Source organism: Paroedura picta, chromosome 9 (assembly GCF_049243985.1).
Source record: "Paroedura picta isolate Pp20150507F chromosome 9, Ppicta_v3.0, whole genome shotgun sequence".
Lineage (NCBI taxonomy): Eukaryota > Metazoa > Chordata > Lepidosauria > Squamata > Gekkonidae > Paroedura > Paroedura picta.
Genome location: NC_135377.1, coordinates 77,576,821 through 77,603,101, shown reverse-complemented (window position 1 = coordinate 77,603,101; position 26,281 = coordinate 77,576,821). Strand labels below are relative to the sequence as shown.

The following is a 26,281-nucleotide window of genomic DNA, read 5'->3' as shown; positions in this document are numbered from 1 at the left end:
CAATCAATGACTATCCCAGAAAGACGAAAACACTGCAGGAGCTCTAAGAAGCCTATTTGGATGAACAGAGAACTTCAAGAGGAACTAAGAAAGAAAAGGAAAATGTTCAGGAAATGGAGGGAAGGACAGAGCTCTAAAGAAGAGTACCTCCAGGTTACTAGGCACTGTAGATCAATCATCAGAAAGGCCAAAGCTGAGAGTGAGCTAAGATTGGCCAGGGAAGCCCATTGTAACAAGAAAAGATTTTTCAGTTATGTGAGGAGCAAACGTAAAGTAAAGGAGGCAATAGGCCCACTGTTGGGTGCGGATAGACAAACTCTAACGAAAGATGAAGAGAAAGCAGAAAGGCTTAGTGCCTATTTTACATCTGTTTTTTACCACAGGTCAAAGTGTTTAGGCACATCTAGAGATGGCTGTAGCCAAAGGATAGTGTCTGGGTGGCAGGTTAACATGGATAGAGAGGTTGTCGAGAGGCATTTAGCTGCACTGGATGAGTTCAAATCCCCTGGTCCGGATGAAATGCACCCGAGAGTACTCAAAGAACTTTCCAGAGAACTTGCACAGCCCTTGTCCATCATCTTCGGAACCTCTTTAAGGACTGGAGATGTTCCGGAGGACTGGAAAAGAGCAAACGTTATTCCAGTCTTCAAAAAAAGGGAGGAAGGATGACCCAGGAAACTACAGACCAGTGAGTCTGACCTCTGTTGTGGGGAAGATAATGGAGCAGATATTAAAGGGAGCGATCTGCAAACATCTGGAGGACAATTTGGTGATCCAAGGAAGTCAGCATGGATTTGTCTCCAACAGGTCCTGCCAGACCAACCTAGTTTCCTTTTTTGACCAAGTAACAGGTTTGCTGGATCGGGGAAATTCGGTTGATGTCATTTACTTGGATTTTAGTAAAGCTTTTGACAAGGTTCCCCATGATGTTCTGATGGATAAGTTGAAGGACTGCAATCTGGATTTTCAGATAGTTAGGTGGATAGGGAATTGGTTAGAGAACCGCACTCAAAGAGTTGTTGTCAATGGTGTTTCATCGGACTGGAGAGAGGTGAGTAGCGGGGTACCTCAGGGCTCGGTGCTCGGCCCAGTACTTTTTAACATATTTATTAATGATCTAGATGAGGGGGTGGAGGGACTACTCATCAAGTTTGCAGATGACACCAAATTGGGAGGACTGGCAAATACTCCGGAAGATAGAGACAGAGTTCAACGAGATCTGAACACAATGGAAAAATGGGCAAATGAGAACAAGATGCAATTTAATAAAGATAAGTGTAAAGTTCTGCATCTGGGTCGGAAAAATGAAAAGCATGCATACTGGATGGGGGATACGCTTCTAGGTAGCACTGTGTGTGAACGAGACCTTGGGGTACTTGTGGACTGTAAACTAAACATGAGCAGGCAGTGTGATGCAGTGGTAAAAAAGGCAAATGCCATTTTGGGCTGTATCAACAGAGGCATCACATCAAAATCACAAGATGTCATAGTCCCATTGTATACGGCACTGGTCAGACCACACCTGGAGTACTGTGTGCAGTTCTGGAGGCCTCACTTCAAGAAGGATGTCGATAAAATTGAAAGGGTACAGAGGAGAGCGACGAAGATGATCTGGGGCCAAGGGACCAAGCCCTATGAAGATAGGTTGAGGGACTTGGGAATGTTCAGCCTGGAGAAAAGGAGGTTGAGAGGGGACATGATAGCCCTCTTTAAGTATTTGAAAGGTTGTCACTTGGAGGAGGGCAGGATGCTGTTTCTGCTGGCTGCAGAGGAGTGGACACGCAGTAATGGGTTTAAACTTCAAGTACAACGATATAGGCTAGATATCAGGAAAAAGTTTTTCACAGTCAGAGTAGTTCAGCAGTGGAATAGGCTGCCTAAGGAGGTGGTGAGCTCCCCCTCACTGGCAGTCTTCAAGCAAAGGTTGGATACACACTTTTCTTGGATGCTTTAGGATGCTTAGGGCTAATCCTGCGTTGAGCAGGGGGTTGGACTAGATGGCCTGTATGGCCCCTTCCAACTCTATGATTCTATGATTCTATCATGCTGACTCTCTTGAGTTCCCTCTTGAGATCAGCAAAACCACATTTCTGGAATATGATGAATATATTCCTTGCCAAATCATTGATTAGTCAAGGTCCTTAAGCCACCAGAATTCCATAATTGCTTTAATTGTAACGGTAACCTTCAGTGAAGTACACCAGTCTGTTCTTTGGCATTGCCTCGTTCTGTTTATTTCTATTCTCTTGAAGACACTCAATATTAGGCAGAATGCCAGCAGTAGAAGTGAATTAGAACTCCTTGGTTTTGCTTTGAGGTCATTGTGGTATGGCATACTCTAGCTCTCTGAGAAATACTAGCTCTTTGAGTTTGGAGGGAAGGACAACATGTATTCTTCTGATTTCATGAATCACGTTAAGACTACATATATCCTGTCTTCTTACTACACAAGATGAGACATCAAGATAACTAGCAGCACACTTAAGTCTCTCCCACAACTTTCAGCGTTTAGTCAAAACCCAGTGTGTAGCATCTAATACTTCATTTGAGCATGACAGCCTCTGGCAATAGTTTCACAGATCATAAGCCATGCTTCACAAACAGGCAGAATCAATTGCACACCCCTTTGTAATGTAGCTGTGCAATGCTGCCCACCCCCTTATCCAGTTTCAGGTTGGCTATTTTTCATACTTGCTCTTCAGTATATTCATAGTGAACCACCTAAGTGGTTCATGTGGGCCACCTAAGTTTGAGTCCCACTTTGACATGGAAGTTTTTTAATGTCCTTCGGTCAATAACTGCCCCTCTCACTCAGCCTAGCCTATCTCACCAGAACAGGAGAGAACAGTGTTGTAAACCGCTTGGGAGAGGGGGGTAGAATAAAAATATCTAAATAATAGCCATTAAAATGTTCTAGACTATTTTCAACTGTTATAATCGCAAGAGATATAGATGCTCCCAGAAAAATAATTGCATATAAGTTATCTGAAATATGGGGAACTATCTCAAGTGCCCTGTATGATTCCCCCCCCCCCCAATTCAACTTCCTTTATTACACCAGATTCTCCAGTGAAAAGATTCTCCAGTGTTTGTGTGGGAGGGATAATCACAGTGCTGACTGTCTGCTAGGAATCAGAGTGCTGATCTTTCCAGAAGACTGGGCTGCAACAGGAGTCCACTGAGCTCACATGGCCATGTCATATCCCCAGACCTATGCAAAGGAGACCACCAGTGATTCAAACTTCAATTTGCCCCCTAGTTTTGAATACCACCTTGACTATTTAAATTTTTATTGCTTCTATCTATCAATGTCTTAGTAATAACATTTTCATCCTTTAAAATATTTTAATCTTTTAAAATCTAGGTAACTTAACATCAACACCTACCTTGAGGCTGGAGCTGGCTCAGACTGGTGGAGGCCAGTGGAGTTACCTGGGGGGGGGTTCAGTTTTTTATTGATTGCTTATGATTTTATTGTTTTATGACTTCGTTATGAACAGCTGCAAGCCGAGCTGGCCCTAGAACAGCAGTCAATGTTTAATAATAAAATAATAAATAAATATTTGTATCTTAATGTCTATTGGTGTTTGATGTATATGTATTTGTACTGTTTTTCTTAATAATTTGCTTTTCAGGGTTTTCCAGAGATCAGTCCTAGGACTTCCTTCTTTCTGCTCCCTGTTTCTTTCAGCTAAGACCCCCTACTGGGGGTCTGTATGTTAGCAGAGAGAATAAAGCAGTGAGGTTGCACACCCTGATTTAATAATAGGTAAAGGTTTATTCAGGAATTGCCATACTTGACACTGCAGAGGAGAGACAGAGACAGGAGCTGACTACATGCCTGACTAAGAGAGAGACAAAGACTGAATGTGTGGCTTCTGAGAAGAAGCAGGGAATTCCCCCTAAGATTAGCAATCTGGGTATAGTCTGCACAAGACTTTTTACCCAGTCTCAGTTCGAATGAATCCTTCCCATCTACACTGAATTCGATTTGCATTTTGATTTTGGGCTCTTTAAATTTTCCTTCTGCAACAAGCATGATTGATTCGTGGTGACCCTACCTTTCCCCTGCGATATCCTGGAGTGGATATAAGCCTTGATATTTCAAAAACTGCCATGAGTAAAAGTGCAGCTCTTTGCTGTTTGTGAATTAACTTGCTGTCTCTGCTTAATGCCTCCAACACTGAAGCAAAGAAGACTTCCCTGATTGCCAGGGTGTCAGTTCAAAGTCTTCCTGGATCCCAGTTGCAAGGCTTGTCTTAGCTCCAGAAGCTCTAACTTGTCTCCTGGTTTTTCCCCCCCTCCTCTGCTGTCTCTAATCCTCTCCGCCACCCCCACCCCCCATTCAAGAAAAGATAGAGGCTCCTGCTGCGCTTGGCTCCCCCTCCCTTCTGAACTTCCCCAATCAAGTGCAGAACACTTTCAGTTTCAATGGGGGGGGGGAATAGAGGCAGACTCAGGTTCAAATTGATCTGAATTCAGCAGGATATACAATGGAATAAACAAAGTAAGTGCACGATCAGCTCTGGAGACAGACAAGGAAGGACACTTAACAGGAGAGAAGGTCCAGATCGCACTGTCCTTTCTAACAGTCTTTTTGCTGCCCCCTGCAAGGTCTTCTTCTCTTCTTCTTTGGACATTATTCCGACCCTATAGTGGCAGGGAAGAATTGGTGTAAATACTATCCTTGCCTTAAGAATGTATGTAGTTGAATACTGGTCAGTAACTGATTTACTGTGAGCTCCTAGCTCACTGCCTCGCCGACACCGGAATACGGGGAATGGCCCTCAAATGGCTGAATTCCTTCCTTCGGGGCCGTGGACAGAAGGTAGTGATAGGAGAGAGAATATCTAACCAACACCAGCTCACATGTGGAGTCCCACAAGGGACTCCTCTCTCCTCTCTCCTATCTTATTTAACATCTTTATGTGCCTTTTGGCTCAGCTGGTGCTAAGGTTTGGGCTGGGTTGCCACCAATATGCGGATGACACCCAGCTCTTCCTCCAGATGGATGACCGTCCAGACTCCCCTCCCAGAATCCTTAGCCAGATGTCTGGAATCAGTGACAAAATGGATCAAGAAGACTTGCCTGAAACTCAACCCTACAAAGACCATGGGAGGAAGCGCGTCTGCCCACCCTGGATGGTGTGCAGCTCTCACCAACGCACTCTACCAGGAACCTGAGCATGATTCTGGATGCTTGCCTTATAATGGAAGCCCAGGTCACAAAGGTAGCGCGGCTGGCATTCTAACACCTTCGGCAAGCCAAGCTACTAGCGCCCTACCTGTACCCAGAGCACCTAGCCACAGTGATCCATGCAAAGGTCACCTCTAGGCTGGACTTCTGCAACTCGCTCTACGCAGGCCTACCCTCATCCTTGATCCGGAAACTACAACTGGTGCAGAATGCTGTGGCCAGGATTCTCACTAAAACATCATGGAGATCCCACATCCGGCCGGGACTCCAACAACTTGGCTGGCTCCCAGTTGAATTCCAGATTAAGCTTAAGGTTCTGGTAATCACCTTTAAGGCCATACACAGTTTGGGCCCAGTGTATTTGAGAGACCACCTCCATGCCCATACCCCCAAAAGAGTCTTACACTCCGCCAATGCCAACTGGCTGCAGATCCCTGGCCCCAGAAAAGCGCGTCGGACCTCAACAAGGGCCAGAGCCTCCTTGGTTCTGGCCCCCACCTGGTGGAAGGAGCTCCCTGAGGAGATCAGGGCCCTGCCTGAACTTCCACAGTTCTGCAGGGCCTGCAAGAGGGAGCTCTTCCACCAGGCATTCACTTGAGGCCGACCGACTCAGAACACCTGCTGGTCCCCCCAGACACCCGCCCATGACTCTCCCAATGTTACTGTTAATTGTTATTTATATTATAAATGGGGTTTTGTAATCTTTTGATGCTTTATTGAAAGTTGTTTTGATGTTATAGTCTGTATAATGTTCAATGTAAGTTATATAGTATTCTGTGTAAACCGCCCAGAGCTGCAAAGAAATGGGCGGTAAGGTAAAGGTAAAGGTATCCCCTGTGCAAGCACCGAGTCATGTCTGACCCTTGGGGTGACGCCCTCTAGCGTTTTCATGGCAGACTCAATACGGGGTGGTTTGCCAGTGCCTTCCCCAGTCATTACCGTTTACCCCCCAGCAAGCTGGGTACTCATTTTACCGACCTCGGAAGGATGGAAGGCTGAGTCAACCTTGAGCCGGCTGCTGGGATCGAACTCCAAGCCTCAATGGGCAAAGCTTTCAGACGGCTGCCTTACCACTCTGCGCCACAAGAGGCTCAAATGGGCGGTATAGAAATCTAAATAAATAAATGAATAAATAAATTAATAAGTTTAAACACCCAATATGTATGCATGAAAACTTCAATGTGTTAATGAAAACATCAGTAGCCTTTGTCAAGGACCAGATTAGTGAATTGGTTTGCTTAACAGACATATTCATATGTCGTTGTCTTACTGTCCATTAGTGCATCTAATCCAGTAATTACTCCCTCTCTTTTGGTCGTGGGGATTCTTTTGAGTTCTGCTACTTGAAATCTTTAACTAGAGATACCAGAGCTTGAACATGAAGTTCTGATCTTTTAGTTGTTTAAGTATCAGGTAAACCAGAGGAGACCTTCTATAGGCAGCAGATGTGCTCTGATGTTAAGCTCACTGCCCTTCCACAGTTAGATTTTGCTGGCCAATTAATTGCGCTCATTGTTCAATGTAAAGCATACCTAATTTTTTAACTTTTTATTTCCTTCTTTAGATATTTGATTGATCATCATACAGAAGAAGATACATACTTCACCATCGAAGCCAACACTGGAACCCTAAAGACGGCCAAGGGTTTTGATAGGGAAGAAACCTCTTGGTACAATATCACCATCTCTGCTTCTGAAATAGGTAGGCAGTCACAGGATTAAGAGTCCATTTGTTCTCACAGGCAATGATCTCTGGGGAGGGATCAACCCTTTTATTTCTCTGTTTGATGATTAGAGCCATTTCTTCAATACTGGTTTTTTAAAAGTTTTTTTTTTGAGCATATCTGTCTCTGAGGTTAACGGTATGTATGAAAGAAGAAGGCAGGTGTTTGGCTGCTTCTGGAAAGAAAATCAGCCTCCTCCTTCTCCTCTTCCCCAAGACAAAATTCAGTAATGCAAAAGGCATGGCTTCCCATTGCGTTGCAACTGTGGGTGTCCTGGGTGGTCTCCCATCCAAATACTCAGCAGGGCTGACATTATCCCACAAGGTCAGGCTAGACTGGGCTATCCAGGTCAGGGGTCACTATATTATTATTATTATTATTACTATTACTATTGCTATTACTCATAAAAGAAGAAGACTACTGCTTTGTGTGGCCACAGTGTATCATATAAACTCATGGGCCTCGTCTTCCAAGAAACCTAGCAAAAATACTTTGAAGGAAAAAAGTTAGCCATATTGATTCAAGAGCAAACAAAAAGCCACAGAATACTGTGCGAGCTTTTGAATTCTCCAAAATTATTTATCTGGGTGGATGGATGGATGTTAAAATAAAAAAAAAGAATCCGCTTTTCCTGTTTTTTGTTTTATTTTGTTTTTTTAACACCCCTCTGGATAAAGAGTTGCAGACACCTGAAAAGTGTGTCTCTTCTGGAAGCAGGCCTACTTGGAAGTCAATCCCATGGGACTCATTGTCATTTTACCCCCAGGAAGGTTTTCTGAGGATTACAGCCTGTGTTGTGTTCTGTTGAGATGTTGTGGTTCTTGCATTCTGGCCCTTCATTGCTAGACTTTGTCTCTTAGCAAGAGCCAGCCACAGCCTGTCAGTTACAGGGTTAACTATTTGTTTACACTTGTTGCTAGTGGGGACAGGCACTGTTTATGTTTATAGATATGCAAATGTGTTTAGGAGCCATGCTTGTTTAGCAGGTCCGCAACTTTAACAGGAAGAGAAGAATTCTGCTTCCTGCCTTTATTTTAAGAAGAGCTCTGCTTCAGGCAGAGAGAAGATCCATCTTGAACCTTCACCCTGAAACAGCTAAGGGGTAGAGCTGGATGAGCTGAGTTTTACGTTCCAGTGTCCCCTGTCCTTTTAGCTAGTAAAAGTGTCTTTTTATACACTTTAAAACTGCCTTGTCTGGTCTCATCATTATATATTAACTCTGCTATTTTTTTTTACAACATAAACTCCCAGATTATGCCAACATTCATTCAGTTGGAAGAGTTATAATTGAGAAGTGATGGACTCTGACAGCCATGTTTACCTCTGCCATTTTCTTAGGGGACAACTTGCTAAGGGGAAATGGGTGGGCTATGATGGAAAATACAAGGAGCTTCCGTTTCTTACTGTGTATGTACACAAGAAAATATTTTAAAGGAATTTTGAAAAACATTTTGATAAACAGAGCTTCAACCTGAAATGTTGAGGAGCTACAGTTAAGTTTTGCTTGGCCCCCTACCTGATGCTTAGTGGTTGGCTCTGCTTGCTGCAGCAGCCGTTTTGTAACTGGTCCCACCACACTGTGTCAAAATGCCACTGGTACTTGAAAGTGGAATCGGCATTTGTACAACGCTTTGTACTCACAAACCTTGTGAGGTAAGTCCATATTATTAGAGCATTATTGCAGCTGAGGCCTGGAAACAGTGCCTTGTAAGTGAAATTTGATGTGAGATGAAATTTTAACTGAGGTGAAATTTGAACCATGGACATTTGGTTTCATCCATCCTTAACCCTCCCATTGCAGCAGCTCCAGAACTTGCCTTTGTGACAAGGAAGATGACATTTGAAAACACATTTGCTAAACTAAAGATCAAGTCCCATCTTCTATTTCTGGAAGCTTCTGCTAATAATCTATGAAATTAAATGTCAAAAGCTTCTTTAAAATTTGATAAGGCCACTTAGCAATGAGAATAAGTAAGATACAGACATGGGAAATAAACTGTCTGAGACCCACTTTGCTCCATCTGTAATTCAGCATCGGTGTGTGTTTCTCCCTCTCCTCTAAGTTTTCCCATTCATAAATATTACCTTCATTCGGTTGGCAGTTCCATGAAACGGACTGAGGAAGGAATGGAAGCATTAAGTAGCTGTAGACTTCTCGAAACACCTCCTGGGCTTGAAACAAGCATGATAAAGATGACATTGGGAGGAAGCAGGGATGACTTTATCACCAAAGTTGCCATGGATAGAAAATCTTGGCCTCACAGATCCTTAGGAGCCTCTTCCACTTGTGTTGCATCAGTATAGGATCAAAAACAGGAAGTTTTTTTTTGTTTTTTTTTTTGAGGGGGGGTTATGACAGAGACCAAGATCCATCCAAAGATAGCTAAACAGTTGATTTCAGGGGAGGGAGGAATAAGTACACCCCTAAATTTCCTGGCAAATAGAAGGGGAAGAAATGGAGATAGTGACAGATTTTATTTTCCTGGGCTCCAAGATCACTGCAGATGGGGACTGCAGCAAAGAAATTAAAAGACGCTTGCTCCTGGGGAGGAAAGCTATGGCAAATCTAGACAGCATCCTAAAAAGCAGAGACATCACCCTGCCAACAAAAGTGCGTTTAGTCAAGGCTATGGTCTTCCCAGTTGCAATGTATGGCTGCGAAAGTTGGACCATAAGGAAGGCCGAGCGTCAAAGAATTGAGGCTTTTGAACTCTGGTGCTGGAGAAGACTCTTGCGAGTCCCTTGGACTGCAAGGCGAACAAACCGGTCAGTCCTAGAGGAGATCAGCCCTGACTGCTCTTTAGAAGGCCAGATCCTGAAGATGAAACTCAAATATTTTGGCCACCTCATGAGAAGGAAGGACTCCCTGGAGAAGAGCCTAATGCTGGGAGCGATCGAGGGCAAAAGAAGAAGGGGACGACAGAGAATGAGGTGGCTGGATGGAGTCACTGAAGCAGTAGGTGCAAACTTAAATGGACTCCAGGGAATGGTAGAGGACAGGAAGGCCTGGAGGATCATTGTCCATGGGGTCGCGATGGGTCGGACACGACTTCGCACATAACAACAACAAAATTTCTCTGGCAGAACTGAAAAATCCTTAACTTTGGCTGGATCGTCCCACCATCCTCCCCCCCCGGGCAAGCACTCTATTGATCAATCTCTTTATCTACCCACTTACCTACGTCTGAACTCTCTCAGCCCCTTCCACCTCACAAGGTGCCTGCTGTGGGGAGAGGAAAGGAAGGCAACTGTAGGCAGTTTTGCAACTTCTTAGAGTAGAGAAACACTCACCTCTTATCATTTATATACCTAAACAATCCTAAACAAGGTTAAATTTTCCTCAGCCTCTTGACTTCAGTTCGCTTAGAAGAGTGTAGCTGTTCTGGACTACATCATGCAACAAATAAAGAGTGCTTAGGGATAAAACATTTAAGTTTGCTGATGCATAGTTTTATTTCGGCAGAACAGCCACACGCAAAAAGTTCCACCCCCTCTTTTGGCTTAACAGACACACAACTTCCTACATAAGCCTCTTGAAGGCTTTTAAATGTCTCTTGGGGTGTACCAGTTTATGATTAGGACTAAATTGTAGCCTATTGGGAAGGAGAAACAATACAGCTTTAAAGGAAGGTGCATTACATAGACCGTTTATGCACTGGGAACTTCACTGTCCCAGCTCCCATGCAGGAGCACAGATCGGGGGCAGATGAGGTGCACTGGGCCAAATGCTCCCTCATGTGGGTACAGGAAGAGGTGGGGCAACCTGCCATGACTAAAACTCCAGCCTGTAGCCTGGCATAAAATCTCCAGTGCATAAATGGTCATAGCCAGGTCTCAAAGGTTGTGTTCATAATGGTGAACCATAACATTGTAGTTGAGTAAGAAAATGTATTTAGTTCAAAGTATTAACTTAATCCCAAGAGTAGGAAGAACTATAAATATCCATTTTCTGTCTTCATGAAATAGCCATGAGAAGCACGAATGCAGCCTTTGCCAGTGGCATCTCTGTATTAAAGTGCAAATCCAACAGTAGTTAACAAGAAATGTGATTGGTGGTTCAGAAGAGACCTACCAGTTTTCATCATCTCTTTTCATTCATGGGTACAGTTTGCTTGACCCAACTTGCAATGATTAAGAGACATCTGCAGTCAGTCCTAAACAGCTTGAGACCCTTCTGAGTCAACCAGAGTCAACACGCTTAGAAGGGAGTGGGCTCTGTTTAGGACTGCACAGAAAAGTTTTTTTTTCCTCCTGGGTCTTTGTACTTGTTTGTATGCCATAGGCATCTGTCATGGTATCAAAATGGCCTGTTGCTTGAAACCCAGGAAGGTTAGAGGCCAAACGTTGCCATGGGATGGGTCTTTAGAAAATGGGCTGGGACTTTTGGGGTGGGGAGACCTTAATACATTCCAAAGTGTCAGCTTTTTTGATTAATACACTTGCACGATCCTGTGAACATTGTGGTGATTGTAGGGGCAATTCCGCACAATCGCCAGTGTAGCTAATTCTGAGCTCAATCAAAAAGCACTGCGATTAATACTGGTAGGTCTCGGTAATGCACACAGCCGTTTTTCTTGGAAAAAAGGCTCTCCCACTAGTGCTGTTCTGGTAACACACAAGTTTCTGGTCTCGCTTTAATCGCAACAAAGGAGGCAATATTTTTCCGTGCTTCCTCACACCCCTGGCCATCAATCAAACCTAACAGCCAATGAACTGTTGTGTTCATGCTTCCCTTTAAAAACTGTTTTTTTTAAACCCCCAAACACCTGAAGCAACACATATTTGTTCATTCTATGTATCAGAAACACCTTTTTCGCTGGCGTTGGAGCTGGTGCTTAATCGTTACATGCTCTTAAAGTTAAAGAAAAAAATCCCCCCCCGGGTGCAATTTCTGGCCGAAATTACGGGCAGTGTCGAACAGGGGGCTGTAGTGTCATCGGAAACTTTACAGACAATTGTTTTTGGAGGGATTTCAGCTGAAGAAGCATTGCTTATTCGTTGCTTTTGCTGGTTTAAGGGAGGGGAAATGGCGATCGCGATGCCGGAAGCTCGGGAGGGACATTCTTGCTACCACTATATTGAGAACGCACATGTCTTTTTCAGATGCGTTGCAGGTTGTTCTCAAGAGTCTAGCAGTTTTTTAAGGGGGAGTCCACTTTTGTGGATTTTGTGGATTTTTAATGGGGAGCGTTGCAGGAGTGTTGCAGATTGTGTACGACATCATGAATAATGAAGAATAAATAGCATTACACAATGGTAAGACTTCAGCAACATTAATGCTGTGCGGAATGGACCTAGGTATGTCCTTTTGTGCACTTTCTATTGAACAAGCAACTTTTCTGTGATCATCACCTTGCAACAGCAGAAAGAGCCTGACTCTCCACTGAAGCTTTTATTGATGTTTATGTTATAGTGCACAAATGAAAGAATGGGGTTGTTTTGAAAGCATCAAAAATACATCTGAACAATGTTGACCCATGCATGTAGAGAAATGAAGCTCTTAGATCAATACATAATGAATTATTTTGTGTGTTCCAGCACAAAGAAATTCAGTGCTGAGCTGTGACATGATTAAGTTAACAGACAGTTCAAACATGTAGCTTTACAGCAGATCGTTATTTGAAGGTACACTCACACCAGAATTTTACTGCCTCCTGACATATGAACTTTTCAAATGCAAGGATGGTGTTAGCATGTTGCCTCTGCTTTAGAATCAGGACCTACCAATCTTTGCTCAAACACCCAGAAGAGGACAAATAATTTGTGATAAGAGTAGTTTTTATATATACAAACAATACTGCTGTTCCAAAGAGGGAGGTCTGCTCTCCAGGCTGAAGATGACACTTAATTCTGCATGCTGTGCAAGTCAGCCAACCATGCAATTTTCATAGAATTATAGAATCATAGAATAATACAGTTGGAAGGGATCTCATGGGTCATCTAGCCCAACCCCCTGCACTATGCAGGACACTCACATCGCAATCGCTCATCTACTGTAACCTGTCACCCCTTTGCCTTCACAGAATCAGCCTCTCCGTCAGATAGATATCTAGTCTCTTTTTAAAAATTTCCAAAGATGGAGAACCCACCACCTCCTGAGGAAGCCTGTTTCACTAAGAAACTGCTCTAACTGTCAGGAACTTCTTCCAGATGTTTAGATGGAATATCTTTTGAATTAATTTAATCCCATTCATTCTGATCTGTCCCTCTGGGGCAAGAGAGGACAATTCTGCTCCATCCTCTATATGGCACCCTTTTAAATACCTGAAATGGTTATCAGATCCCCTCTCAGTCATCTCCTCTCCAGGCTAAACAGACCAAGCTCCCCCAACCTTTCTTCATACGTCTTGGTCTCCAAACCACTCACCATCTTTGTTGCCCTCCTCTGGACACACTCCAACTTGTCTACATCCAACTGTGGTGCTCAAAACTGGACACAGTGCTCCAAGGGAGGATGAACCAGAGCAGAGTAAAGCGGTACCATCACCTCCAGTGATCTGGACATGATACTCCATTTGATACAGCCCAAAATCCCATTTGCCTTTTTAGCCAATGAGTCACACTGCTGACTCATGTTCAATGTATGGTCTACTAAGACTCCTAGATCCTTTTCACACATGCTGCTGCCAAGACAAGTCTCCCCCATCTTATATTGGTGTATTTGGTTTTTCCTACCTAAATGCAGAACTTTACATTTGTCCCTATTAAACTTCATTTTGTTCAGTTTAGCCCACTTCTCTTTTTTTTCTTTTGTTTAAAATAATATTTATTGTTATCATTGTAAATGTCAACATGTGAATACACCATAACATTTTATATTTTATAATATTACAACAATATAACCATGTAATATATATCTGTTTAAATTTTGTAAAACACATATTCCTATTATTAATAACATAAATTACTCCACATATTGACACATCTTCTATTCTTTAACACCCTGTTACCACTCTTCTGTGAATACATCTATGATTCTCTTATTATTATTATTTAATTATTACATTAACTGAGATATATCTTCCTAAACTCTTAATCTTTGATTCCTAACATATATTTTTTCTTTTCTCTTGGATTGCTTACTTATATTAATCCAGCACTCTAGTCCTAATGATTAAACTGCTCCTAGTATTTGAACTGACTTCTATATACTCTTATTTGCCTCTTCATCTTTCCTTATCTATTTGATTGATAGTCCAGGAACCATTTCCACTGTTCTATAAATCTCTTCTCTTCTCAGAAATTTATTAAAGTTGTTAGTCTGGCCATTTTCGCCAATTCAGTTAATTTATCTAGCCACATGTCTATTATAGGAATTACTTTTAGTTTCCATTTTTTAGCTATTACCATTCTTGCCGCTGTCGCTGCATGAAAAAATACAGGTTTCATTTGTGGCTGAACATTGTCCGGAATAAAGCTCAGTAAGAAATATTCCTCATTCATGCTGAAGTTTATGCCTAACATCTTCTCCAGTTCTTGATGAATTTTTTCCCAAAACCTGTTTATGCCAGGACAGCTCTACCATAAATGAAAAAAATGATCCTACTTTACTTTTTCATTTCCAGCATTTATTACTGCTTTCTTTTGCCACCGGTAAAACATCTTAAACCAGTTCTCTTTTATGATTTGACTTTTTGTTAGCTTATTCATGTTTTCCCATATGTTTTCCCATTCTTCCACTGTAATCACTTTTTAAAAATTCCTTATCCACTTAATTGCGCAAGTTTTGACCACTTCTGTTTCGGTCTCATATTTTAACAATATCTTGTATATGTGGCCTTGCAAATGCGATTTTTGTTGCAGGATAATTTCCTCAAATTCTGTGAGTCCCATCTTTATACTATCCTGTGTTTTAAATTCTCTTTTAAACCTGGATTTTGATTGATTATATTCTAACCATTTTATTGAAAATCCTTCTTGGGTTAATGTTTGCAGATCTTTCATTTTCTTTGTTTTTGATATAATGTCTTGATATTTAAGACATGTGATCCTAGCTTGCTGAGAAAAAGTCATATACACCTCTACTGGAGATTTTAGCTTGGAGGGGGTGGGAGACAGTCTTTCTTTATTTTTTTGCCATATTTTAACAGCCCCATGGTTCCACGGATTTTTCTGTATCTTTTGTCTGGTCTTTGGATTTATTGATGGCCATAAGATTTCATGAAGTCTAGTCCCAAAGTTTTCTCTATCCAGCGCTAGATATTTGTTTGTTGGATCAATCATCCAATGAGAAAGCATCGTCAACATGCCTGCATGTGAATATAGTTTTAAATTTGGCAGGGCTAAACCTCCTCTTTTCTTGGCATCTTGTAGTATTTTAGCTGCTACTCTATGTTTTTTATACACCCAGATAAAATTATGTAGCTCTGATTGCCATTTATTTAACTGTTTGTCACCCAACGCTATAGGCAAAACTTGGAATAGGAAGTTGATCTTTGGTAGTGTGTTCATTTTTACTATTGCCATGCGAACCAACCACGAAACCTTCATCTTTGGACCTTTTTCCATGTTCTCTCATAGTTATTTTACATCAAACCAGTCAAATCTTTATCTAGATATATCCCCAGATATTTTATCAGTTTTGGATTAATTTCACATCCAGATCTTTGTTTAATGAGGTCTTTTTCATCATCTGTTATTCCTTGTAGAAATATTTTAGTCTTGGACTTGTTGATCTTGTATCCCGCATGTCTGCCAAATAAATTTAATAGTTCAAACAATGTTGGAATCGAAGTCATAGGATCAGTTACAACACATACCACATCATCTGCGTAGCATTTTATTCTAAACTCTTCATTTCCTACTTTAAGCCCCTTTATATCATCTGATGCATGTATTTTTGTTGTCAGCATTTCCAGAATTAGATTGAAGAGTAGTGGTGATAGCGGGCAGCCCTGGTCTTGTCTCTCTTTTGATTTTAATGATATCTTCTGTCAGCATACCATTTACTAGGATTCTTGCCTCTTGCTGGGAATAGATTTTGGCCACCAACTTCAAAAAAATGTCTCCGCAGTCCAAACTTTGCAGCGTTTCCATTAGGAAATTCCAGAGGACATTGTCGAATGCTTTTTCGGCATCAAGAAAAAGAAATGCTGTCTGGAGTTTTTGCTGTTTGGCAAAATCCATTGCACTTAAGACAAATTTTATATTATGCCTCATTAATCTTCTGGGCATAAAGCCCGTTGGATCTGTATTCACCACTTCTCCAATACATTTTTAAAATCTTTCTGCTATATTTTTGTAAAGATTTTATAATCATTATTTAACAGCGATATGGGCCTATATGAGTGAGGAGAAAGGTGATCTCCCCCTTCCTTAAAAATTAAAGAAATGCTAGCTTGGTTCCATGAGTCTGGTAACTTTTTGTTTCCTTCCTCAATTACTTCATTTAATAATAGGAGCAGTATTGGAGTAACCACATGTACAATTTTTTTGTAATAGATCGATGTTAGATCATCTGGCCCTGGCGCTTTTTAAACTTTAGTTGACTTTATTGCTTCATGTATTTCATGAGTTGTTATCTTCTGGTTTAAAATTCCTTTATGATAGTCTGTAAACTGTTTTATTGGTATATCTTTAAAAAACACAGTGTTATCTGTTAGATTTTCTTATTGTCGATACAACTGCTGAAAGACTTTGGTGAGACATTGTTGTATTTCTAGTTCATTCATATACTCTTTTCCTTTGGTTTTTAGTTTGTTTATGCTTTGTTTTTGTGATTTCACTCTTAGTTTCTGCGCCAGCCATCTGCCTGGCTTGTCTCCCCACTCAAATTCTTTTTGCTTCAGATACTCCAGTTTTTTCTCATGTCTTCTATTTCAATGTGATCTCTTTGTAGCCTAAGTAATCTTATCTGCCTGTCAATTTTCTTTGTGTTTCTTCTTGTTCTAGTTTCTTAAGCGTTTTTAGGATTCTCTCCAGTTCTTCCTTTTTTTCCTTATCCTTTTTGTATTCGCATAAGATAGAATGCCTCTCATAAAGGCCTTACTTGTATCCCACACAGTTGCCATTGACATTTCTGGAGTAATGTTCAAATGAAAAAATTCCTGCAGGTCTGCTTCACATTTTTCCCTAATTTTGGAGTCTTCCAAAATAAAGTTGTTCATTTTCCATCTCCTTCTCCCTGTTCTTTTGTATATATACTCCATCCAGATAGGGTTATGATCAGCAAACATATTAGCTAGTTTTTCTATTCCGGATATTTTTGGCAATAAATGTGCCGAACACCAGCATTGGTCTCTTCTGGAGTATGTGGAGTGTCTATGAGAAAAAAAAGTATATTCCCATTTCTTTGGATGTCTTGCTCTCCATGAACTTGTTAATCCAAATTGTACGAAATTCCTCAAAGCTGCTTTGGGAAATTTTGAGCCAGTTTTCTACTTAGATTTGTCTAGATTTAAGTCTGAAATTGCATTGAAATCTCCAATAATCAGCAGATTATTCTCTACCATCTCTGAATGTTGTGAAAAGAAATCTTCATAGAACTTATCTTTTTTGTAGTTTGGAGCGTATAAGTTAGCAAGGAGTAACTTTTGACCATCTGGTAAGATAATCTTTAGCGATATGAAACGACCCTCTATATCTTGGCAAAAAATTTCTGCCTTCAGGTTTGGGTTTACTAAGTATGTTACAACTCCTATTTTCTTTACTTTTGCTGAGGCTATGAATTCTTGTCCTAGTTTTTTCAATTTCAGTAAATGTTGATGTTTAATATTCATATGCGTCTCTTGTAAGCATATAATATCTGATTTTAGTCTTTTGAGCTGGTTAAAGATTTTCTGTCTTTTGCTTAATATGTTCAAACCATTAACGTTAACTGAAATAATTTTCAGCATTTCCATATTCTATGATAAATTTTATATAATATGATGATCTACTATATCCAAAAGATCTCACTGTTGCTTACACTTCTATTTTGTTAAACATTGTTGTGCTTGTTCTTGATCTTTGTCCAAAGTGAGGGTATTGGCCAGCTCTTGTGCTTTTTGAACCGTTTCTATGGGTTTCCTACCCGATGGCAGTATCACCTCTAGAGCACATGGAATTCTCCAGAAATACCTTATGTTCTTCCTTAGTAAGATTTGTCTTAAGAAGTGGAATTCAGCTCTCTTACGTAGCGTTTCAGCTGGGAGATCCTAAAATGTTTGTATTTCTTGTTTGTCAAGTATATCCCTTGGCTGATCCTTCCATTTTTATCCCTTGTAATTAATTCTGTAGATCTTCTCTAGGGAGATTTCCTCCCCTGGTAAATATTCTTGTAGTTCTTTTGTAAGTTCTGATCTTAAATCTTGCCTCCCAAAAGATTCTTTAATTCCTCTAAATCTCAGATTTCCAGATCTGTTCTCCACTTCTAATATCTCCAACTTTCCCTCTACCGATTTCTTCCAAGTTTGTAGACTTTCAATCTCTTTCTCTTGTTTCTCTAATCTCTTTGTATTATCTTCAACTACCACTTTCAGTCCTTCAATCTTCTCAGTTAGCTCTTGTTTACAGGTTTGTATTTCTTTAGATTGCTGTTTTAGCAAATTTTCCGTTGAGGTCTTTATATTCTTACTTTGTTTTTCTAGTAGTCTAATCAATTGTGACACCCCTATTACTCTCTCCTCCTCTGAATCTTATTCCTCTGTTGCCACCTCAATTCCCTCCACCTTCTTTGTCTTTCAACACTTTTATTTTTTTGGTTTTGGCTGCTCCTGCCATCTCCCTTTTCCTTTTCCAAAAAGCTATAATAGCTGTTGTTAAGTTTTTAATAGGTGATCTAGAATCATAGAATCATAGAGTTGGAAGGGGCCATACAGGCCATCTACTCCAACCCCCTGCTCAATGCAGGATTAGCCCTAATCATCCTAAAGCATCCAAGAAAAGTGTGTATCCAACCTTTGCTTGAAGACTGCCAGTGAGGGGGAGCTCACCACCTCCTTAGGCAGCCTATTCCACTGCTGAACTACTCTGACTGTGAAAAACTTTTTCCTGATATCTAGCCTATATCGTTGTACTTGAAGTTTAAACCCATTACTGCGTGTCCTCTCCTCTGCAGCCAACAGAAACAGCATCCTGCCCTCCTCCAAGTGACAACCTTTCAAATACTTAAAGAGGGCTATCATGTCCCCTCTCAACCTCCTTTTCTCCAGGCTGAACATTCCCAAGTCCCTCAACCTATCTTCATAGGGCTTGGTCCCTTGGCCCCAGATCATCTTCGTCGCTCTCCTCTGTACCCTTTCAATTTTATCTACGTCCTTCTTGAAGTGAGGCCTCCAGAACTGCACACAGTACTCCAAGTGTGGTCTGACCAGTGCCGTATACAATGGGACTATGACATCTTGTTGTCTTGGGTATCTTCCTTTCCTTCCTTTCCTTTTTCTGCATGCACCGACCACAAAATTAGTTGTGTGTCAACAGTAATTTGTGTGCCTTGAATTCAAATTGACTAACTTTAATTGTATTTAGTTAATCTACTACCCCCTTATTCTCTTATAGCCAATACTTAGCAATGTGTCTATAGCTGTGTCTCTACTACAGCCGAAAGGGAGTACAAAGCAAAATATCAAGAGCAAAATATCAAAAATCAACCTAACTTTCTTTTTTGTTATTAGCCTTTCCACAATCCAGACCTATATCTCCTGAGCCTATTTATCACAGTATATGTATTTTGTCATTTTATGGCTTCATAATCTAATAACACAAATAATCTAAAAAATAAATAGTATAAAGAAAGAAACTATATAAGGACATTCCCTCAATTTCAACCCTTTCAGACAGCAAAGTACTTGGCGTGTCTTCTTCCGTCTTCTTCTCTCTTTCTCTCTCCTCTCTCCACTTGTAATTTCATCCTCTGGTGTCAGGGCATCAGAAAAACAGCTGCTCTCGGATTTTCATGTTTCCTCTTTCCTCATTTACTTCTTTCCTACAGAGTCTATTATCCCAGTTCAGACTGCCTTCCTCTCCACCGAGCACCAGTCCTTTTCTTCAACAACCAACAGTTCCTATCTCTTTAATTTCCAGCCCAAGTACAGACTTGGCTTTGTTCTCGGTCCTAATATTGCTGTTTGTTCCTGTGCCTGTTATTTTATTCTGTAAGCCAGTGGTCCCCAACCTTTCTGAGGTTGGGGACCGGCAGGGCATCGGGGCGCGGGCCACACCCACGCATCGACCCCGCCCGCGGGCCGCGCCCGCGAGCCGCGCCTGCACATCGGGCCGCGCCCGCATGGGCGCAGCCCGGCCCTGATTCCCTCTCCTCGCCCTCCCGCAGTAAGAAGCTTCCCGGGCCGCAAGCTTGCGGCCTGGGAAGTTTTTTACTGCGGGGGGGCGGGGAGAGGGAGCCGCGGCCCGGCGCCATGGCCTTCGCGGCCCGGCTTCGGGCCGCGGCCCGCAGGTTGGGGACCACTGCTGTAAGCTACCAAATAATCCATAGGCAGAAACACATCCACAAAGAAAAAAGGAAGAAGTTAATAGTCTGCAGCAAGTGGGGAAAACGTGGCAAAATATGTTCTGGCTAGTTGCTCTTCAAATAAGCTTCATCCTTTCACTGGACCCCTCTGTACAGGCTCAAAGAGGTTTTACATTTTTTACAGTCAGGCAATATCTAGGGCACCTCTTTATTTTCCCAGCGGCTAAGCCCCCTTAGGCTGTGTTGATCTTTGTATTACTCCTCACCTCCGTCTCTGCCGCAGATTTAAACGACCCACTTTACTCAGACCACACAGTAAGAATTCTTAAACCTTGTTGATTTTGCTCACCCTGTCACTCCTCTAGTTCCACAAAATTCCGCGGAGCCCTTGCTTTGTTTGCTCCTTTTGTAAATTCCCCCCCGGAATGGAGCTGTGTCCTGGAGTTAAAGTTCAAATTGGCCATCCTGACCGATCCGGACCTCATTCCTCTGTAATTTCATCCTTTCTTTTTTCCATTTCTAAGTCCAAAAAAGCACTAAGGTGCCGGAACAAAACTGAAGTATGAGGAAAGATCGAACAAAAATAAGCTGCACCTCACAGAATAAACGGGAAAAAAGCAAAAGAACCCCCCCAAAAATGGCGACAGCATCCTCTTACGTCCCAGAACCGGAGCGGTTTTATGCCCAGGGACAAGCCCACTTCTCAAGCCTATCAAGATCATCCTGTATTCTGTTGCTGTCTTCAGTTGTGCTTGCTACCCCTCCCAGTTTAGTATCATCTGCAAATTTAATAAGTATCCCCCCTAATTCCTCATCCAAATCATCTTTAAAACTTTTTGCTCCCTTTTATAAAATGGAAAAACCTTCCTTGGAGGAGACTGTCCAGGGCCCTGTCCGTCTAGTGGATCCGGCCCTGTCCGTCCGGTACATCCCTCCTGATTGGCCAGCGACCATATGGCCCACCCCCCACAAAGCTCGCAAGGCCAGTAGCCATCATTTGGCCCCTGGACATCGCCGGAGACAGAGGTCAGAGGCAGGGGCACTGGTCAGAAGAGTGGGTGACTGAGGGGCCTGCCTGCTGCTGCTTCAATGCCAGAAAACCTCTGCTGCTTGGGAGTGGGCCCTGAGGCAATGACTGCTGCTCTGGGTCAGGGACCGAGTGACCGCTGGCTGCCCCACAGAGCTCTCAGCCCCACTTCTCTCAGAGGGGGTCTGTTATGGGGAGAGGGAGAAAAGGTGATTTTAACCTGCTTTGAAACAACTAAGGCGTGCTGGGTGACTGTGGACCATTCCAAGTTATCTCAGACCTCTCAGCCCCACTTCTCTCAGAGGGTGTCTGTTATGGGGAGAGGAAGGGAATGTGATTTTAAACTGCTTAGAGACACCAGAAGCCTACTGGGTGACTGTGGGCCATTCTAGTTCTCACAGACCTCTCAGCCCCACTTCACTCACAGGGTGTCTGTTATGGGGAAAGGAAGACAAGACAATTTTAAATTACTTAGAGACATCTGAGGCCTGCTGGGTGAATGTGGGCCATTCCAGTTCTCCCAGACCTCTCAGCCCCACTTATCTCATAGGGTGTCTGATATGGGGAGAGGAAGAGTAGGTGATTTTAAACTGCTTAGACACCAGAGGCCTGCTGGATGACTGTGGGCCATTCCAGTTCTCCCAGAGCTCTTAGCCCCACTTCTCTCATAGGGTGTTTGTTAGGGGGCGAGGAAGGGAAGGCAATTTAAAACTGTTTAGAGACACCTGAGGCCTGTTGAGTGACTCAGGGCTATTCCCAGTTCTCACAAAGCTCTCAGCCCCACTTCACTCACAGGTGACTGTTAGGGGAGAGGAAGGGAAGGCAATTTTAAATTGCTTAGAGACATCTGAGGCCCCAGGACACTTGGGGTACTCTACTTGTCACTCTTTTGCAAGAAGATGCTGAACCATTAACAACTACACTCTGGGTACGATTTGTCAACCAGTTATTGTTCCACCTGACTTAGGATCCATACCGCATTTAGGTATGGATCCTAAGTCAGGTGTAACAATAACTGGTTCCACCTGAATTAGGATCCATACCGCATTTTACCAACTTGTGAACAAGAATATCATGTGGAACCTTATCAAAGGCTTTACTGAAATCCAAATAAACTATGCCCACAGCATTCCCCTGATCCAGCAAGGTAGTCACTTTTTCAAAAAAAGAGATAATGTTGGTCTGACATGACTTGTTCTTGCAAAACCCATGCTGAGTCTTAGAAATCACAGCTCTCAGTTCCAGCTGCTCAAGTGTTTGATTATTTGTTTGATCGATTATTTGTTCCAAAAATTTTCCATCTACAGATGTCAAGCTGACAGGTCAATAATTACCCAGATCCTCCTTTTTCCCTTTCTTGAAGATGGGGACAACATTTGCCCGCCTCCAATCGTCTGGCACCTCACCTGTTCTCCAAGAAGTGTCAAAAATAATGGACTGAGGTTCAAGGATGACATCTGCAAGTTCTTTTAGTACCCTTGGATGCAGTTCATCTGGCCCAAAAGACTTTGTTTCATTTAAAGAAACTAGGTGTTTGTGGACTTATCTAGCAGTGTTCCTAGGCCAGCATTCCCGTCCCCTGTATTGTGTTACGTTTTGGCCACATAGATCACTATTCCCTTCACAAGAGAAGACTGGGGAGAAATAGGAGTTTAGCAGTTCAGCCCTCTCTTCATCATCTGTTATAATTTCACTTTTTTGTCCTCGCTGTGGTCCTATGGTGTCCCTATTCTTTTTCTTGCTCGAAATATAACTAAAGAAGCCTTTTTTGTTATGTTTAGCATTTCTTGCTAGCCCTAGCTCATATTGAGCATTAGCTTTTCTAACACTCCCCCTACAATTATTGGTTATGTATTTATACTCATCCTTGGTAACAAGGCCTTCCTTCCATTTCCTAAATGACTCTTTTTTATTCCTCAAATTATTAGACAGCTTCTTATGTAGCTACCTTGGCCTCCTTAGGCTCCTTCCATCTTCTCAAGGGAATTGTTTGTGATTGAGCCTTCAGTATTTCACTTTTAAGAAACTCCCAGCCCTTTTGGACTCCCATCTCTTTAAGTCTTTCTGACCATGGGACTCTATGCAACATACCTTGAAGTCTGTGAAAATCAGCTTTAATGAAGTCTAGTCTATACGTACGACTACGTAAAGGTTTTCTCTTTCCCACAATTGCAAATTACAAAAGCACATGGTCACTGCTACCAAGTGTGCCCTCTTCTTCCACCCCATCTACCAGTTCTGCTGAAAATTCCAAAGACTCCTATTGGTGGAATCTCCCCTAGTCAGGGCCAATTTCTAGTTTTGCTCAGGATTCCAAAAAAACCCTTCCTTCCCTTCAGGTCTGCTGTGAAGAGAACCTCTATAAGCCACTGACTGAGGCGAGGGAGGCATTTCCGAGAGCAGCAACACAGAGAAGTCTATGGACATACTTGTGCTTTCCTTTTGGGGGGGGGGTAAAAAAACACACACACACACGTTGCAACAAATCTGCGTTGATTCGTTGCAATGGAGAGGCCCATCTAGCTAGCAGGTGGCGTGTGAGCTGCCGTTTCATCGTTGCCACGCTCCCCCCATGTGAAAAAAAAATCCACACACACCCCTGCACGGGTGCGATTTTTGGCAGAAAATAAAGGGAAAAATAAAGGGAAAATAAACCAGCAAACGTGGCTGTGTGGTGCTTGGTGACTTAAAACAGCTCTGGGGATGGACTGCAGCCGGGGAAGCCTCGCTGGGTAGATGAAGGCTCGCCGGTTCGTTGCTCTCCGCTCGCTCCGAGAAAAAAAAATGGCAATCGCTTCGCCGGAATATCAGAGGAGAGAGCCAGGGGGAGGAACTTCGCAGAAACCGCAACAATGGTAATGCACAGAACTTTTCCACTAGTGTTGCAGATTGGTTGTAAGAGTGTAGCGCTTTCCGGAGGGTGAATCCACTTTTTGGGATTTCCCTGAAAGAGCTACAACGAAGAGCTTTCTGCGGATCGGTTTCAGGAGTGTGTCAGATTGTCTACAACGTTGTGCATAACCACATTTTTGTAGCGATTTCAATTAGCCACACTCCTGCTACAAATAATCTGTGCGGAATGGACCCAAGTGTTTCATCTCCACAACAACCTGTATGGGAGGCTCAAATGTTTCTTTGCACAACAGCCCTGTCCAGAACTGATCTTTATAGTCTGGAGATGAGATGTAATTCCAGGAGACCTCCAGGCTACTCTTACCAACAACAATTTGTACTTTTTGGTGCAAACAGACCAACTGGATAGAGAGACAATAGTCGAGGCTTGCAAGCTAAAGGAGTGGAGTGGCGCAGGTTTGTCCCACCTGGGCTATGAGTTCTGGCCAGTCCTTACCATCAACAGTTTTCATTTTTTTGCACAGAGACCAGCAAGGGTCCTGCAAGCCTGGAAAATGAAGAAAGATTTAAATAAGGAATATTTAGACCCTGTAACTTTAAATGGTGAACAAGCAACTAGATGGAGAGACATAGAGGCTGAGTGACTTTGCTCAAGCGTGGCCTGATAAATAAAAATCAGAATTTTCCATGAAGGTCCTATGAAATAAAAGGCATAAGTAGCCCAGAGGTTCAAGTGGTGTTAGCTTGGGAGTTCACATATGAAGGGTTTACAGGAAAATAGATAGTGACACTTTGGGGGGGGGGGGGGGACTAGGTTTTCCAGTTTTATTAGCAACAATTTGGTTTTGTGGACAACAACAGGAACTGCAGTTGCCCACAGTAGGCAGACATCACCAGCTAAGCCCAGTGAAAGCAAGGTTTGGAAGTAGGGCTTCAAAAGGGTACCTTGCCTCAGGGTCCACTCTCCAAAGCAATCATTTCTGCCTGGGGAGCTGATCTTTATAGTCTAGAGATGAGCAAAAATTCCAGGGCCCATTCCGCACAAGGACCAATGTTGCCAATTGGTTTCACAAAGCGGAAACACTATTTTAAATAGTGGAATCTCGGCGTTCCACATACCTTCATTTGTAGTGGAATCCAGTAGCGGTTCATTCGTTCCCCACAGGTTTCCAGTCTCGCAGGAATCGCTAGAAAGGAAGCGATTTTTTTCTGTGCTTGTCCCCACCCCTGGCCGTCAATCAAACGGAACAGCCAATGGGCGGTTGTTATCATGCTCCCGAAAATCCCCTTTCCCTTTAAGCAGTTTTTTAAAAAACACACACATTTTAACGAATATGCCTTGATTCTTCGCAATGTAGAGACCCATCTAGCTGACGTATGAGCTGGCGATTCATCATTACCACACACCCCGAGTGGAAAAAAATCCCCCCACACACGGGCGTGATTTTTGGCCAAAATTAAAGGGAACTGGCAAATAGGGGGCTGTGTTGTGCTTGGGGACTTAGGGGAGCTTTAAACCACTTATGTGGAGGGACTGTAGCCAGAGAAGCCTCACTGGGTGAATGAAGCCTTGCTGGTTCGTTGCTTTCCCCGCTCCAAGGGAAAAAAATGGCGATCACCTCGCCGGAAGTTCAAAGGAGAGAGCCCGGGGGAGGGACTTTGTTGCAACCGCTACATTGAGAACGCACAGGTCTTTTTCGCAAGTGTTGCAGGTTGTTGGCAAGAGTGTAGCGATTTTCTGAGGGTGAATCCACTTTTCCCGATTCCCCGGAAATCGGTACAACGAACCGATTTTGGCACTAGTGTTGCAGGAGTGTTGCAGATTGCTCACGACGCCATGCGGAACGTAGTTTTAGTGGTAAAAACAAAATGCAAGATTAGTGCTATATTAAAGTCGTGCGGAATGGCCCCAGGAGATTTCCAGACCCCACCTGGAGGTTGGCTACCCCTGAGTTGGAAACATTCTGTGAAAGCCTCAAAAGCCATCCAACCAGCCATATAATGTCCCTGGCCTATTTCAGGTCAAAAAAACATTGCAGAGAAGAGGCAAGTTTGCCAGATAGATGTAGGTTCATGTTCTGGAATTCCACACTT

At 42.6% G+C, this 26,281-nt stretch overlaps 1 protein-coding gene across 12 annotated transcripts in view; it reads left to right on the top strand.

The window, feature by feature from the left end:
* The window catches only part of CDH18 (cadherin 18), a 902,365-nt gene that overhangs the window by 836,047 nt on the left and 40,037 nt on the right, over positions 1 to 26,281 (top strand). For all 12 annotated transcript variants that reach the window (XM_077353383.1, XM_077353381.1, XM_077353388.1 and 9 more), the window contains one exon: positions 6,762 to 6,898. In XM_077353383.1, coding sequence (XP_077209498.1) covers positions 6,762 to 6,898 — 137 coding nt within the window. The remainder of the gene's footprint in view (positions 1 to 6,761; positions 6,899 to 26,281) is intronic.